Below are 17,723 nucleotides of genomic sequence, written 5' to 3'. Positions count from 1 at the left end.
CTTTTTTGCTGGTCCTCCCATTGAGATGTGGGGTCTATGTCTTCTTCCTTTCCATTTGGGTGCAATGGTGACCACTGACCAATAGAGTATGGCAGAAGTAGACATGGGATTTCTGAAGTTAGGTCATAAAAGGTGTGCGGCTTCCTTCTTGTGTGTGAGAACACCCATCTTGAAGCCCTGAGCCTCCATGCGAGAGTCTGATTACTTGAGACCACTATGCTGTGAGGAAGCCCCAGCCCCGTGGGGAGACCACACATAGGTGCTTGGTCTACAGTTCTAGTTGAGCACAGACCAGTCCAGATGCCAGACATGTAAGGGAAAAAGCTGCCAGACAATTGCTGCCTCCAGTATTAGTATCCAAGATGCTATCAGCTTCCGAGTCCTCCCAGCTGAAGCCCCAGACATCATGGATCAGAGAGAAGCCATCTCCAGGGTGTCCTGTCTGAGTCCTTGTCCCATTGAGTTCATGAGCATAATAAAATAGTTGTTGTTTTGTGCCACTGAGTTAAGGTGGCTTGTTATGTAGCAATGGATAACTGTAACATGAAATCACCTCTCAGGCAGTGATGGGGGATCTTGTGAGTTTTGCAAACCAATACTTGGATGCTCTAGGAAATAAGCATGAGGGTTTAGCAGGCAACCTTTTAACATCCTGACTAAGTTCTTGGATCAGACATCTACACCTAATATGTTTTTTTTTTTTTAACTTTTAAATTCACAGTGCATGTGCAGGTTTGTTTCATAGGTAAACTTGCATCATGGGGGTTTGTTACACAGATTATTTCATCACCCAGGTATTAAGCTTAGTACCCATTATTATTTTTCATGGTCCTCTCCCTCCTCCCACCCTCCACTCTCCAACAGGCCCCAGTGTGTGTTGTTCTCCTCTATGCATTCTCATCATTTAGCTCCCACTTATAAGTGAGAACATAAGGTATTTTGGTTTCCTGTGTTAGTTTGCTAAGGATAATGGCCTCCAGCTCCATCCATATCCCTGCAAAGGACATGATCTCGTTCTTTTTTATGGCAGAATAGTATTCCATGGTGTATATATATCACATTTTCTTTATCCAGTCTATCATTGATGGGTATTTAGGTTGATTCCATGTCTGTTGCCCAGATTGGAGTGCAGTGGCGTGATCTCGGCTCACTGCAACCTCTGTTTCCTGGGTTCAAGTGATTCTCCTGCCTCAGCCTCCCAAGTAGCTGGGACTACAGGCGCCTGCCACCATGCCTGGATAATTTTTATATTTTTAGTAGAGATGGGGTTTTACCATATTGGCTAGGCTGGTCTCGAATTCCTGACCTTGTGATCTGCCCGCCTTGGCCCCTCCAAAGTGCTGGGATTACAGGTGTGAGCCACTGCACCCGGCCGATTCCATGTCTTTTCTATTGTGAATGGTGCTGCAGTGAACATAGGTGTGCATGTGTCTTTATAATAGAATGATTTATATTCCTTTGGGTATACACCCAGTAATGAGATTGCTGGGTCAAATGGTATTTTGTCTTTATACACCTGATATGTTTTCATGAGATATCACGTTCGTCCTGGCCTTAGCCATTAGAAATTCCAGGTTATGGGATGTAGCCACCTTGAAGTGGCCCCAGGACAGGGAATCCATGCAGTTCAAAGTAGCAGGTCAATTACCAAATGTATGACCAAAAATTATGAATGTCTCCCCCTAACTGGGAGAGGCACAGCAAATTAAGAGGAGAGATTAACAAGACAATTAGTATATATGTTCTGAGAAACAGCTCGTAGTTGGCCAAGAGTTTAGGATTAGTCCCTCAGGAACTTACAGTTGAGAAAAGCATTTAGCTAATCTTGTATTTTTTGTAAAAATGTTTACTGCCAAGATAACTTAGGGTTAAGTGTGCAATTTCTCTAATTTGCATAAGCTTGAATTTGGTGGTAAATGAAACATTTACTATAACTGGCATATTGATTTAATACATATTTATTTGCTTTTGGGAAGCAGAACATGCTTTGAGGAGAAGATTACGTGCTCTCTTGCTGCAATGCATTACTATTAGAAACACAGCCAAGGAAATAGCTGCCGCCTCAGGGCCATGGCCGAGGTGGGTAGTGGGAGCAGACGGCAGGACCAGCTCCTTGGGGCTGTGATCTTAGCCTGGGGTTTCACTCTTTGCTGTCACCACCTTTAAATTCTTAATAATTTTGAAACAAGGTCTTGCATTTTCATTTGAGGCCCACAAGCTATGTGCCGGTCCTGGTGTGCAGGGGTCTGCATCAGAGTGAGCTCTGGGTTGGATGTTAGCTGAGGTCTGCTCCTACATTGAAGGGACAGAGGGAATGGTTCTGCAGGAAGCTTAAGAGGAAAGGTTTAAAGGCTCCCAAAGGTGGAGGGGCAGGTCGTGGAGGGCTTGGTCCACTGGGGCACCTGGAGGTTTAGGCAGAGGCCACCAGCAGTCTTGATGAAACAACTCCAAGCCCCAGCACTTCTTGGTTGACATCACTCTTACTGAGCTCCACCAGCTAACAGAGACCTTGTCCTATTTATGCCTTATGAGTGCTGGGAAGTCACTGTCAGGGAAGGCCCACTGGCTGCCTGGGCCATGCCGTCTATCTCCACTCAGGGATTCTTAGGGCATCCGAGTTTTCAGAGGTGAGCCAGGCTGATCATGGAGATTCCTGAACTGCCTGTCTTCTGGGTCTCCCACTCTTGGGTCATAGTTGGGACTTGGGTGGGGAACACCTGCTGCTCTCAGTTCTCCCTGTGAGGAGGGTCAGACAACAGGGACAGTAGCCCTCTCACGTGAGTGTACGTGGTGCTCAGGGAGAATTCACCACCCAGGCAGAGCTGACCTTCCAGGCCTGGGGAGGCTATGTGCTTGGGAATGGCAGAGTCGCACATGGACAATCATTGAGTGAGTCCACGGGGACCAAGCTCTGCCTACTTGAGGGTTAGACCAGGCTTGCAGTTTTTTTTTAAGAGGTAGGGTCTTGCAATGTTGCCCAGGCTGTAGGCTTGGACTCCTAGGCTCAAGCAATCCTCCTGCTTCAGCCTTCTGAGTACTTCCAGTTTTTATTAAGAAACAGAGGATGAGTATCCGAGGACATCCCCGCCTCGGTATAGGAGCCCTCAGGCTTCCCTGTCTGTCCCTCCCTCTCTGTTCCTCTGGGCTGTCACCCCTGTGACTGTGGACATCTTGAGGTCGGGGACTTCATCTTCCTTGTCTTTGTGTCCCAGGCCAGTTACATTCTGCTTAAGGGAAGGAGGAACAGTGAGAAATGCTGAAAAGTAGAAGCCGGGGCCTCAGGGGAGGAGGGGGAAAGTAGTACCTGTTAGGACCATTAGAGATGGGGCCTGGGAGGAAGGGAAGGGGCCCTGGGATTCTTGGGGCTGCTTTCTCAGGGGTGAAGTCAGGTCCTTCTGCCATCTTGTTAGGGGTGGATGGTGTTGGGAAATGGCACTGTGGTGACCACAGGAGAGGCCAGAATAATTATTTGGGGCAAAGTGCAAAGACTCAACAGGGCAGGGAAGTGAGAATGTGACTTGAGGCTTGTATTTCTGAGGCTTTCAGCCGCTAGTCACTCAACAAGGACTGCTGAGTGCCTGCTGAATGCACAACACCAACAAACAACTATGAAAAATCACCCAGGTAAAGTAAGCAATGCCTTTGGTCTTCCAGCTGCCCTTGGTATGGTGGGTGATGACAGTCATACACCCACATCTCAGTGTGTAAAGGAGCCCCTGAGCCTCTGGTGTCCTCCACCCCCTTGAAATGTTTATCAAAACCACGCACACCCTTCCTTTCTGTCTTCTTGGAGGGAGAGAAAGGCTGGAATCTGTTCTATTGAATTGTCCAGTTTGAAAAGATCCAGAACCCTGCCCCACATGACCTGACTCCCCTGTTCCTGCCTCCCTGTCACTGGTTCCTGGTTCTGCGGCTGGCTGTGGGTGACTGAGCTCTGAGCAGGGCTGGGAGGGACAGTGTGAGATCCCCCATCTGTTCGCTTGTCTGCTTTCCTCTGTCAGTGGTTCCCCGTGATAGAAAACTCCACATCCATTGTATTAGCTCCTGTGGCTGCTATAAACACAGTACCACAAACTTAGTGGCCTCAAACAACACCAATGTATTCTCTTACCATCTGAGGTCTTCAGGGCCTTGTTCCTAATGGAGGCTCTAGGGGAAAATCTGTTTCCTTGTCTTTTCCAGTTTCTAGAGGTCGCTTACATTCCTTGGCTTGTGGCCCCTTCTGTCATCTTCACAGTCGGCAGTGCGGCATCTTCTCTCCTCTCTTCTCTCCTGTCTCCCGCTCACAAGGGCCTTGTGATTACTCAAGCCCACCTGGATGATCCAGGATAATTTCCCATCTCAAGATCCTTACCTTAATCATGCCCACAGAATTCCTTCCTAGTGCATGTAAGGTAACAGATTCACAGGTCCCAGGGATCAGGATGTGGACATCATTAGTGGGGGGTGGAGGGCATTATTCTATCTACCGCATCCATCCTGGCCAGCTACTATAGTACCACACATCAGCAATTAGAGTTTCATTTTTCTTTCTCTCCTTCCCTCCCTCATTTCCTCCCTTCCTCCCTCTTGTAAAATTTAGATTTCAGTTTTTTGAATAGGTAATACATTCTCACAATTCAAAAATAAAAATAACATAGCACTGGGGCGAGAGGCTGTGGCACCCGGGTTTCTGCAGTTAGTGCTTTCCTGGGCCATGTGCCATGGCCAGGACACTTGGGGCTCCCTCAGCTCCAGAGGGAGGGAGGAGACCCTCTTTGCCCCATCCCCATCCCCATAGCGTCTGGCCAGGCCACTCTGCTTTCTCCCCAGCCTCTATCTCCCTACCTGGCCAGCCCGTGGCCCGGCCCTCTCCATCATTCCCCTTCTGTCCCCAAAAGCAAGCAAACAAAACAACAACAAAACCCTTAACAACTCAATAGAAAGGTTTCCATGAAGAAAGCCTGCTCCTATCCCTGTTCTCATCCACCATGCTTCCCTGTCATCTACATGGAGACCAGTCTAGGGAAACTCCTGTCCTTTCTCACGCAAAGTTAGCATGCTGTCTGTATTATTCTATGCCTCTTCTCTTTTCTTACTTGCTATGGCCTGAAGTTTTGCCCTATCAGCACACAGAGTATCCTCATTCGTGTGTTTCTTTTACAATCAGCTAGAATTGCACTGTGAGGTTGTGCCACAGTTCATTCAACTGGGGTTTTCTACAGATGAGAAGTTGGTTGTTTCCAGACTTTTGCTGTTACAAACAATGCTGCAATGAATTACTTTGTACATATGTCGTTCCTGTGTTTATAGGTGGATCTTGGGGATAAACCCCCTGAAGTTGGGCCAGTGTGCCAATGGATAAAGGCATGGTGATCCTGCTAGATCTCCCTGTAGCATCTTCTCTATGGTTGTGCCATTTTGCAAGCCTGTCACTGACACTGGGAAATTCCCTTGCAGCCTCCCCAAGAGAAAGTTGTCAGTCTCAGATTTTTTTTTTTTTTTTTGAGACAGGGTCTCACTGTGTCTGTGTTGCCCAGGCTGGAGTGCAGTGGCGTGATTTCGGCTTCTCAGCTCAAGAGATCTTCCCATCTAACCCCCTCTGCCCCGGGACTACAGGCATATGCTGCCCTGCCTGGCTAATTTTTTGTATTTTTTAGGAGAGATGGGGTTTAGCATGTTGCTCAGGCTGGTCTTGAACTCTTGGACTCAAGTGATCCTCCCATCCTCCCGCCTCAGCCTCCCAAAGTGCTGGGATTACCAGCGTGAGCCACCGTGCCTGGCCAGTCTCAGATTTTGAAAAACCAATCTGATAGGTGCAGGATTTCAGCGAGCTTCCTTTTTGTTAGTAATGGTGGCTTTTCTGGACTGCAGTAGACCAGTGTGAATAAAGTACATGCCATGTGTGTGCATGTCCGTGTGAGTGCATGCACGTCTGTGTGCATGTCTGTGCGAGTGTGTGCACGTCTGTGCGAGTGTGTGCACTCCTGTGTGTGTGTGCACGTCTGTTCGTGTGTTTCCTACACACATGGCCCTGTGCCTCCCCGCAAGAAGCAGCACACAGAGCGAGGCTCTGAGGGTTTATTGTCTGCCCCAGTGAGGCTCCTGGGCTTCCTGGGAGGAACTGGGGGAGGAACTGGGGGCTGGTCACACAGGTCTGTAGGTCCCATTGTAGCTAAAAGGGGGAGGCATCGAGCAGTCCCTGTCCTCAGGGATCCAGCGCTGGACGTAGTTGGGGCCATTGTCCCGAGGCCACACGATCACAGTGTCTCTGGATGCCAGGGAGGGGTCCTCTGGGAAGAAGTTGAATGGCCGGAGCAGGAAGCCCACGGAGTTCCCAGGTGTGGCTGTGTTGGGAATGTCCTCTGAGTGGGGGATGTGCAGGAAGCCCACCGTCACCCAGGCCACCAAGTCCTGCAGGAGACAGGATGGGCTTCAGTGGGCAGGGCTGAGTACTGACCACTGGAGGCCACTCTAGCCTTTGGTCATTTTCAGTTCTGCCTGGAAACTTGCTGAATTCCTCTCCAGCCCCTTTTTAAAGAGATGAGCAGCTCTGTTGTGACCTCTGAACTTGCCGTCCACACAGCAAGGCACAGCTCCTGCGACTGGGGACAGATCTGGGCAAAGGGTGGTTGGGACTCCCTGATGGTGATGAGGATGGTCCTGGGCTGAGCTGGAAGGAGGCAGGGCCAGCACTGGGCAGGGCTGGGGACAGGGCAGTACCTCATTTTCAATGTTCTCGTTGTTGTGAAGAAACTTCTCGAAGACCACGGGCGGGTCCCAGGGGTCGTTCTGGTGGTAGATGCTGCTGCTGCACAGCTCCGACTCCCGGTACTTGGTCACTGCCAGGGGGTACCTGCCAGGCAGAGGTGAAGCAGCTTGGCTCAGGGCCCTGGGCTGGCCCCCCTCAGTCCCGCCCAGGGAACAGCTTCAGGGTCAGAATAGAGGAAGATGATTGCTTTCCCCAAGATGAGAGATCATCTGTCCTGGGAGTCAGCAGGACGGGCTGCTGTTAACCGGGTTCAGGTGACCCACAGGAGTTCTCCCCGCCCCCTCCCCAAATGCACAGAGACACAGGCCCAGAAGAGCAGGCAACCCTTGCACAACACAGGTGTGAGCTGCATGGGTCCTCTTTCTCTCTCTTTCCTTCCTTCCTTTTTCTTTTTTTTTTGATGGAGTTTTGCTCTGTCACCCAGGCTGGAATGCAGTGATGCGATCTTGGCTCACTGCAACCTCCGCCTCCCGGGTTCAAGTGATTCTCCTGCCTCAGCCTCCTGAGTAGCTGGGATTACAGGTGCCCACCACCACACCCGGCTAACTTTTGTATCTTTAGTAGAGACAGGGTTTCGCTGTGTTGGCCAGGCTGGTCTCGAACTCCTGACCTCAGGTGATCTGCCCACCTTGGCCTCCCAAAGTGCTGGGATTACAGGCGTGAGCTACTGCGCCCGGCCAGGATTTTATTAATAACATTTTCTTTTCTCTAGCTTACTTTATTGTAAGAACACAGTATCTGACACATAGAACCTACAAAATATGTGTTCACGGAATGTTTTTGTTAGTGGTAAGGCTTCTGGTTAACAGTAGGCTATTCGTAGTTACGTTGTGGGGGAGTCATAGTTACACTTGGCTTCTTTACTGCGTTGGGGGGTTGGCACCCCTACCCCCCATATTGTTCAGGGTCAATTGTACACACAGATATACACATACGTACACAACACGCATGTGTGCCCAGATACAAAACCACATAGACTAGGAACCGCATAGACACAAACACAGACAGACACAGACACACACACTGAGGGGAGCCCCTGACCCTCCCCCAGGCCCCTTCCTCACCTTGCCCAGGTGATGGCCTGCTCCTCCTGCCAGCCTGGGGGCAGCACCTGGTCGGCCATGGAGTGGATCTGCAGGCGGTAGCTGCGCTTGTGGCCCCAGGGGTTCTCCTGGGGGCTGGTAAAGAGCAGGTACTTGGGCAGCTTCCTTTTGAAGCGGAAGGCCGCCTGGCGCTCCCAGGAGTACTGCGTCTGCTCCAGAGTTGGCTGGACCACGCGGTGTCTCGGGCTCCAGGGGTTGGTGATGTTTTCTAGCTTCATCTGCAGTGTCTGGAAGCTGTTCTTGGTGCCTGGAGGTATGCAGGGAGAAGGAGAACGAGAATCAAGCTGCCAGAACTGAAACCTCCTCATTCTACCCCAGGATCTCCATCCTCCACCACATCCAACAGCCAACTGTCTTGAATAACCGGGATGTTGGGGGATGCCCTGGGCGGCTGTGGTGATTCCATTACCACTCTGGGAAGTTCCTCTCAAGAGCTGTGCTCATGCCCATCTGCTGTGGCTGCAATCCTAGAGAAGGGGCACCCATTTTTCTCCAGGCATGAGAGGCTCTGTCCAGAGAGGTGACTGGGGCTGAGGGGTAGGAGCCGCCCGTGTGGTGGCCTTGTTGGGTCTGGCAGCATTAGTTATTCTACCCATGCCATTCTTTTATGGTGATATCATCCAGGAGACACCCTGAATATTCCCAGACAATACTACACTCCATCTCAAAGTGCTAGACAGTGACATTTCTTACCCTCATAGGCACCGTCCCCTCCCTTGCCCCATGCACAGCCCCAGGGTCAGGACAGGGTCCACACTGTTGCATCCAGGGCAACCCTCGGCGCTGTTCGCTTTCACCATTTTTCAGGGACACACAAATTTCTAGCTTTAGGTTTTACAGAAGCAGGCTTGGCAAATGCTCCTAACTTTCCACCACCAGGGAGTTATAGTGCCGTCTCCTGGGAGTTTAAGTTATTGGCTGGATGCAGATGTTTGAACGGGAGAGTCTCGCTTTGAGTCCTACCTGCCACATCCAGGTCTACACGGTAGTGCACCAAGTGAGTGTGTATGTTGCCAATCAGGTGGGTGTGCAGGCGAGTGCCGTGGCGCAGCCCCTCGGGGGTGTAGAAGGTGGCGTGGACGTAGCCAGTGGCATGCATCTTGGCCTCCATCACCCCGTTGGGGTAGAAGATAAAGTCCCAAATGTAATCATAATTGTAGACAGTTGAAGTTGTCCGCAGCACCAGCACCTGGCCCTTCAGCCCTGCATAGAAGTTGAAGCCACCTTTAAAGTTGGAATTAAAGTGCCGCCGAAGGGGCACCCCTGTGGGCATTTCAAAGAGGCAGAGGGCTCGGGGATAATGGACCGGGTCATCGGCATCATAGTAGTGGAAAGTGTCCAGGAAGGTGGCGGTCTCCGGGCAGTCGATGCCGGGGGCTAACTCGTGAGTGACGCTGCCCAGGCCCCAGCCGACATCGAGGTACTTGGTCTGCATGCCTGCAGGTGTGTGTCCTCCATACAGCGCCACTGCCTCTTGCACGCTGACCTCATAGGCAATGCGCTCTCCGCCGAAGTGCACGTTCAGGACCTGCAGCCCGGAGGAGGAGCGCAGCCGGAAGGCAAAGCTCCAGCCCCCGTAGAGCACAGCGTTGCCCTCCAGCCTGAAGCGAGGGCCATGGGGCTGGACCAAGCGGGGGCCGCTCACATGGATGGGGCTGGGGAAGCCCCCGCGGGGCTTGTGGGAGGAGAAGAGGGGCGGCTCCTCCGTGCTGTCATGCCCCTTGCCCCCAGGCAGTGGGTCCTCCAGGACCACCACGTCCACCTCTCCATCTGCATACTTCTGAGCCAGTTCCTCTGGGCTCCCATAGAACTTCCCGTTGTACCACACCTGCTCCACCGCCCAGTGCCGAGCATCTGTGCTCCCATGATCCACGAGGAGCTCCAGCCCAGTGGGGTGCAGAAAGTAGCCTTCTACATAGCGCTGTATGATAAGCCAACTGCGGCGCTGGCCAGAAGCCACACCCCGGGGGGCCACATCGGTGAAGGCCAGGCATCTGTCATGGCAGTCTTGGAATGAGAAGCCTGTGGTATTGAGGAAGAACTGATGCAGGGGCTTGGTGGCTTCCTGCAGGGTGTGGTAGAGGAGGGCGTACTCTGCTGTGGAGATGGGCCTCGATGCCCAGGAGGACTGGTACCCAGGCCTGGGGGACAGTGCTCGCATGTAGCAGGGCCCTGGCAGGGGCCCCACAGCAAACTCGGTGACATTGGGATGCTCCTGGTCACCAAAGAAGATGACGGCACGGGCTTCCCGCACAGGATGCCTTTCACCTTTATCCAGAAACCTCAGCACATGGTACTTCTTGGGCAGCAGCATCTCGATGAGAAACACGGTGTTCTTGGCCATGGTGGTGGTACTGGAGGGCTGCAGCCTCAGCTCCTTCTTGGACCAGAGGAAGCTGTGCACTGCCTTCAGCTCTTGGTTGCTTAGGTCTGAAAACACCCCTGCCTTCCTGGGCAGAGTCCCCGGGGAGGGCTCCGCCATGGCCATCTGCAGCATCAGGATGGCAGCCACGGCCCAGCCCAGGGCCGGCATCTCTCGCTCCATGGCTCTGGAATGCAGTAGAGGAGATGAACTTAGTTGTCTTATGGGCAGAGATGGGCTTCCCTCAGGTTAGGGCCATGGAATTTTCCCATGGACTGAGCTTCCTCCCCTTGCCCTGCCCCAAGCTGGAGGCTGTCCTGGGGCAGCTGGGGCCCCATGCATAGTCCCCAGCGCCGTCGGGCTGCTGCCTGTGCATCCATCCATTTATTTCTGCCCTCTCCTCACTCCTCTGTAAATGTCCTCCAGTCCTGCAGCCTTCCTTACTCAGGGGAATGCTCTTGTTTTTGTGTATTATCTCAGCCAGGGGTGCCCTGAGTCACAGAGGCCAGGCTGGGCCCCTGCACACGCCCCCAGGTGCTTCTTGTGTCCTGGAGAAGAAGACACCTGTATTAACAGCAAAACTACATTTCTGACACAACGAAATACCTTTTAGGTAGACAGATTTTGAAATTTAGTGTAGAAATTCAAAGGTAGGCTCTAGAGTCAGGCTGTCTGAGTCAAGTCCCAGTGACTCATGCCACTAGGACTTGCTGTGTGGCCTTGGGCACACTGCTTAAACTCTCTGGGCATTCACGTTCTTAGTTATAAAATGAAAATAACGACAACAGTGCTTAGCTCCTAGGGTTGTGGAGAGAAATCAATTAAACAGTAAATATAAAGTGTTTGTAACAATGTCTGCCATATGGGAAATGCATGAGAAATGTTAGCTGCTCTTCTTGTTAAATACAGGCTATCGACACCAGCACATTTAAAGTTTTACGCAATGTAGAGTGATTCAGGTGTGACTAGGCTGCAGACTGATGGCTTTGGGGGTGAGGTAGAGGTGCCCAGTCCTGCCCAGCCTTCTTTGTGCCCCATTCACCTCTCTTGTCCACCCAAGGCTACTAGGAGGGGACCTCAGGGAGGGTTTCATCTTAGGAAGATGCCTTTTCCTTTCTCAGGGAGGGTGGGTCAGGGTCTTCACCTCATAACCCCACTCCCCAAGCAGCTGTAAAATCCTGTGCTTGTAGCTGTGAGCCTCCTGCAGGGCTGGGAGATGTGGTGGCCACAGCTCTGTCTTCCCATGTGCTGTGTGCGGAGTCTCTGGGAGACTGTTGCTCTTGCCTGTTGCGCTGTTGCTACAGATGCTGGCTGGAGCTGTCTCCCAGCCTTAGTTTCTCCAGACCCTAACTTGTCCTCTTAGGTGATGTGGTCCTCCCTGGAAGGCTGCCGTCACCGTGAAATTTCCCTACAGAAGCACTGCCTTTGCCACCTTGCACCCCCTTCCTCAAGGCTCTGGGTTGAGCTGGGAGCCCCGCTTCAGGATTCCTCCCTGTCTTAGCTGTGCTTTTCACTTCCTGCAAGCGGTGCCTGAGGCACAGACACTTGATTTATAAGGTGGATGCATGAGTGGGTTGGACTCTGAGAGATCCTTGTTTTCATAGGTAGTTGCCTTTTGCTCCCTAAATCAGAAGCCCTGGGGGTAAACCTGGAGAAAACTCGTTCTCCTGTGCAGACAGACAGGTAGCAGAGAGGGTTAATCCACTCCTGTCTCAGACCTCTGCCTGGCCCAGCCTCTTCCCAGGGGGCCCAGGCCGCCTGCAAGGGAGGCCCCGAGGATTTCACCTGGAAAGTCGGCGGCACAGGGTGTGAGGTGTAACTGAGGTGCAGCAGCTCCACTTTGGGTGTATCGTGGAGTGACCCACTGAGGAAACCTGACCATCATGAGCGCTTTTCATTTCTTGCTTTTGTTTTTGGAAAATGCATTTACACATCACATTTCCGAAGCACAAGCATTGGGAACACAACCCATGTGTTAACTAGAGGCCCTGTTTTCCCGTGGCTTTTTTCCTCCAGAGAAGCTCAGCTGCACATTGTCCCTTCCCACCCGACTCTGGGCCAGTGTCACATCCTTTGCCACCTTTTGAGGTCAGCTGAAACCCCGCACTGCCGAGGAGTGCCGTTTTTGGCCCCAACTAACATACTTCTCCACTAGTCCCCTTAGCACTTTGTATTTAATTTGTACACGATGGGCAGTTCTTGATTCATAGACAAATGAAAGGTGTTGGCTGGGCCTGTTCCATCACCCGAGGGCTCTCTAGCCCTGGAGGCCACGGTAAAGGCTGATCTGAGATGTCCTTCTCTCCCTTTCCCATGCCCCTCTCCCCGAGGGCTCTCCCCTTGCCCTCGTTTTGCTCCATGGTCATGGCCTCTCATGGGGATGTCCCTCTAGTTGCCTTGTCTTGCCCTCTGGTGCTGGCAGAAGACCCTGGAACCCACATGATCTTGGGCTCTCGGAGGCCCTGCTCACCTGGAGGGAGCAGGTGAGGCAGGGGCTGCAGGCGGAACCCAGAGCCAGCAGGAAGGATATGAGGTGAGTTCTTGTGTTCTCCTATTAAATATTGGCCAGGCCTCTTTTTTTTCTTCTTTAAATAGACTATTTTTTCTTTTTCCTGAGACAGTCTTGCTCTGTAGCCCAGGCTGGAGTGCAGTGATGCGATCTTGGCTCACTGCTACCTCTGCCTCCCAGGTTCAAGCAATTCTCCTGCCTCAGCCTCCGGAATAGTTGGGATTACAGGTGTGCACCACCATGCCCAGCTAATTTTTTGTTTTTAGTAGAGATGGTGTTTCACCGTGTTGGTCAGGCTGGTCTTGAATTCCTGACCTCAAGTGGTCCACCTGCCTCAGCCTCCCAAAGTGCTGGGATTACAGGCATGAGCCACCAGGCCTGGCCCCAAATAGACTTCTTATTAGACTTAAATATATATATATATATATATATATATATATATATATATATATATATATATATACATACATACATATAGTCAGGATCTCACTATGTTGCCCAGGCTGGTCTTGAACTCCTGGGCTCAAGTGATCCTCCCGCGTTGGCCTCCCAAAATGCCGGGATTATAGTAGACTTTTTTTTTTAATAGACTTTTAAAAGTAGACTTTAATAGATTTCTTAATAGACTTTATAAAGTCTGTTAAAAGTCTTTAAAAAGTCTATTAAAAGTCTTTTAACAAACTTTATAAAGTCTATTAAAGTCTTTTAAATAGGAGTCTTTTAAAGAGGAATTTTAGGTTCATAGCAAAATTGAGCGAAAGGTACTGAGAGTTTCTGTATACTCACAGCCCCTACACACGCAGCCTCCCCGCTATCAATATCCACACCAGAGCCATACATTTGTTACAGCTGATGAACCTGCACATCACTCTCACCCAGAGCCCACAGTTTACATCAGGGCTCACTCTTGCTGCTGCATATTCTATGGGTTGGACAAACGGACAATGACATGGATCCACCATTAGAATATCACACAGAGTAGTTCCACCTCCCCCAAAATCTTCTGTGCTCCACCTCTTCCTCCGAAACCCTAGCAATCACTGCTCTTTTTATTGTCTCCATAGTTTTGCCTTTTCCAGAACGTCCTGTATTTGGAATCTTACAGTCTGCAGCCTTTTCAGGTTGGCTTCTTTTGCTTGGCAGTGTGCATTTAGGGTACCTCCATGTCCTTTCACGGCTGGGTCTCCTTTTTTACAACCTCTTATACCCATGTTTCTTTTTGCTTTTCCAGAAAGGAGAAAGATGTGGAAGAGACCTTTGCTTTCCCCAGGACAAACCTCTGTCCCCATGTGCAGTGGCAGTGGGGGTGGTGGCTGGTGAGACCTCCAGGGAGGAACAGGAAGCAAGCCCTCTCCCTGCTCACCCTCCTCTCTGAGCTTTCCCCACTCCACCCTGGCCAGCTGTTGCCTGCCACCAAGCACCCGGGCACCTTCTGTGATGTGCTGGGCTCCCGCCCTCACTTCCTGGCCCTCCTCCCTCTGTGTCCTGTTTCTTCTGCCCCTCACTCTGTGCCCTCCTTCCACTGCTTTTCTGTCCTCCAGGTCAGCCCCTTCTTGACTCTCCCGAATACCCATCAGAACGCACCTGTGTGCTCTGCTCCCAGTTCGCTCTGCTTCCAGCCTTTGCCCTTAAGCTGATCTCTGACTCCTTCTTGAAGTCAATCAGACCCCGCCCTGCAGGGAGGGACAAGGTGAGGCCTGAGCTGGCCTAGGAGGGGCCTATGGCTTGGGAGGTGCCTCTGTGGGCAGCTACAGTGGCGAGAGTGGGTTTGAGGAAGCTGGCTGTGCAGCACACTTGCCCTGAGTCTGTTTCCAGACAAGTGCCGCCTTCCACAAGAATTTGCCTTGGCTTCTCTGTGACGAGCCATGCAATGCCACGATCTGTTAATTTAGGTGGCATATTTTAGAGGCAGAGATAAGGATAAGGGGCCATTTCCTAGCCGGTAGTCTTACCTGAAGCTGACAGATGGACCAGGGCAGGGGCTGATAGAGGCTGGCACCCACAGCAAAACAGAGAATTCAACCACTCCTAGAACAAGACACCAGAGGCAGAACCGTTTGGGAGGAGCAGCCACTCAAGACGAGTTGCAAACTTTGGCAGCTTTTTAATGATCTTTGAGACCCTGACCAGATTCAGAAAGGAGGAAGGACTTGGCTGGGAGAAAGCTGGCCAGGGTAGCTAAGGCTATGGCACAGAGCGGAGAGGGGAGAGGACACTGGGGCAGGTAGTGACCATGCAGTGGGCGGACAGTGCTAACGCCCACTTAGTCAGGTTGAGAAGGGCGAACGTGGTGACCGGGGTAACTCCTGGTCGGAAAGGAAAGAATAGAGTCAGGAAAAGTGCATGGCTCAGGAGCGCCAAGGGGTCATCATCCCCCATTACCAAGGTTTGGTTGCTCAGGGATTGCACACCGCTTTGTGGTTATAGGGGTTTTGTATTTCTCATCATCATCCTTCCTGCTGCCCGCAATGCAAGTCATTTCAGTGTGCACTGGCAGCTAGATGAAGGAAGGTGAACACACTTAGTCAACTTGAAGCTTGCTTGCAATTCCAGAAGGTCTTTGGTGTTTCTGAGGAAGGGGATTTGCCTTCCATGTTAAAATGATGATTGATACAAAGACAATGAAAGCTAACGTCTTTCACCCTCAGTGTTCAAGAGGACTGTGAGTTATGTATTCTCAGTTACGGGCTCACCAACTCCGCAGAGAATTGGGGGGATTTGGATTAGAAGAGAGTTTCAGGAACAACCTGATTTTGAGGACTACAATCTGTTTCCATTCCACAAAGGACACTGCAACGAAGTTAATGGAGTGAGGACGGATCGAGAAAAGAGACTTGCAAAGATTTAAAGGGAAAGGGGCCACATGCACATGATGGAGTTAGACCCTTTCACACACGGAAACGGACTCGAAAGGGACCAAAGACGTACATGTAAGAGCTAAAACTGTAAAACTCTTAAAAAGAAAACACAGGAGTAAATCTGCTTGACTTTACATCTAATTCTTGGATGTGACCTCAAAGCACAAATAACCAAAGAAAAAAAAATAGATAAATTGACATCATCAGTATTAAAAGACTTTTATGCTTCAAAGGACACCCACAGGAAAATGAAAAGACAAAGCATAGAATGGGAGAAAATATTCACAGATTATATATCTGATAAGAAAATTATATCTAGAATGTAAAAAGAACTCTTCCAATTCCATAATAAGAGGCAAATAATCCAATTAAAAATGAGCCAAAGATCTGAATAGATATTCCCCCCACGAAGATACACAAATGGCCAATATGCACATGGAAAGCTGTTCAATGTCATTAGTCATCAGGGGATGCAAATCAAAACCACCAGGAGATACCACTTTATATCCACTAGGATGGCTAGAATTCAAAAGCAAGGTAATAACAGGTGGGGCCAGGAGGCAGAGAAACTGGAAGCCTCACAGGCAGTTCATGGTGAGATGACGCAGCCACTTTGGAAAACCGTCTGGCTGTTCCTCAAATGACTTAATGTTGTTATCATACAACCCAGCAATCCCACTCCTGGGTATATACTCAAGAGAAAGGAAAGCCTATGTCCATGGGGAAACCTCTACCAGAGTGTTTACTGCAGTGTTATTCACAATAGCCAAACAGTGGAGACGACTCATATGTCTCTGCATTGATAAATGAGTCAACAAAATGTGGTCTATCCACTCAATGGAACATCATTCAGTCATAAAAAGGAAGGAATCACTGTTACATGACACAATGTGGATGAACCTTAAAACCACTACGGCAAATGAAAGAAGCCAGTCACAAAAGACCACATTATTCCGTTTATATGAAACGTGTGGGGTAGGTAAATCTCTCAAGCAGATGAGAAGCACATTAGTGGTTGCTTAGGGCTGGGGTGAGATGGAGGGATGGGGTGAGAGCTAATGCTTATGGAGTTTCTTTTTGAGGTGATTAAAAAGTTCTAAAATTGAAGGTGATGGCTGCATGTACCTGTGAATATACTAAAATACATTGAATTATACACTTTAAATGGGTGAATTGTAAGGTATGTCTCAATAAAGCTGTTTTCAAAAAGTGACAGGACTAATATCTAGAATACACAAGGAGCTCTTGCAAATCGGTCAGAAAGAGGCAGCAGTCCCCATGGAAACCTGGTAAAGAATCCCAAGGGCAACTTGCAGAAGAGGCACCCCAAAGGGCTAAAGAGCACATGGAAAGATGCTCAAATGTAGTGGTTACTAGAAAAATGCAAAGCATTCAACAACGAGATATAATTTTTCATGGGAAAGCTGGATGATGCCAAGTGTTGACAGAGATGTGGGGAAACGGGGACCTTATGTGTGGTTGTGGGAAGGGGTTATTGATGGCACAGCCATTCTGGAGGGCACTTTGCAGGGTGTGGGCAAATGAGAGAATTGCATGCTCTCCAGACTCAGGAACTCTGTCTCTTGGAATATATGTCAAAGAGGTTCTCACCCAGGCCTAGAGGTGGGATGCAGACACAAGTGGCTGTGAGGCTGGGGAGCTGGAGGCCATCAGGGTGCCACCCCCAGGAGAGTGGTCACTGCACACCATGGGGTGTTGTGCAGTTGGCGGGTGCAAAGGCATGGATGTCCACACAGCCACTCCTGAGAAGGGATCTCAGGATCATGGAAGATGCAGGATGAGTGATAGCACGATGCCATTACACAACAGGAAACACGTACACACCAAGCCACCCGCTTTCAAGAGTGGATACACATTAGAATGGATGTGAGGGCGGGGGTGGGAGTGGGAATACATACATACACACGTGAGAAAGACAAGAGAGAGGACTTGTATGGGCCAGTGATGACGACATCCATGCACTGAGGTAGAATTAATTCAGTTCTGCAATGGACGTCCATAAATAAATAAAAGAAAGGCCTGGGAGACAGACTGAGTGACTACAGGTCCTCACACCAGGGTAGATGTGGCTGAGGACAGGAACCACCACAGGTCCCGCACCTGGAGGATGCAGTGAGGG

The 17,723-nt window shown here is 50.4% G+C and overlaps 1 protein-coding gene across 1 annotated transcript; it reads right to left on the bottom strand.

Moving 5' to 3' along the window:
* Positions 1–6,046: 6,046 nt before the first annotated feature.
* AOC1 (amine oxidase copper containing 1) lies at positions 6,047–14,392 on the bottom strand. The gene is made up of 5 exons (XM_016958433.3): positions 14,310–14,392; positions 8,818–10,403; positions 7,816–8,101; positions 6,703–6,835; positions 6,047–6,393 (listed from the first exon to the last, which is right to left on the bottom strand). The coding sequence occupies exons 2-5, from the start codon at positions 10,397–10,399 to the stop codon at positions 6,127–6,129; spliced, it is 2,268 nt and encodes a 755-aa protein (XP_016813922.3). The 5' UTR covers positions 10,400–10,403; positions 14,310–14,392; the 3' UTR covers positions 6,047–6,126.
* Between the last annotated feature and the right edge of the window lie 3,331 nt (positions 14,393–17,723).

Source organism: Pan troglodytes, chromosome 6 (assembly GCF_028858775.2).
Source record: "Pan troglodytes isolate AG18354 chromosome 6, NHGRI_mPanTro3-v2.0_pri, whole genome shotgun sequence".
NCBI classification, from domain to species: domain Eukaryota; kingdom Metazoa; phylum Chordata; class Mammalia; order Primates; family Hominidae; genus Pan; species Pan troglodytes.
The sequence above is the reverse complement of the archived record's forward strand: the minus strand, read 5'-3'. Positions and strand labels throughout refer to the sequence as shown.

Coding starts and splice junctions, on each gene's coding strand:
- AOC1 (XM_016958433.3), bottom strand. CDS start 10,399: ATGGAGCGAGAGATGCCGGCCCTGGGCTGGGCCGTGGCTGCCATCCTG. Junction 8,102..8,817: donor TGTAGACCTGGATGTGGCAG/GTAGGACTCAAA, acceptor GCATACCTCCAG/GCACCAAGAACAGCTTCCAG. Junction 6,836..7,815: donor CAGGCCATCACCTGGGCAAG/GTGAGGAAGGGG, acceptor TCTGCCTGGCAG/GTACCCCCTGGCAGTGACCA.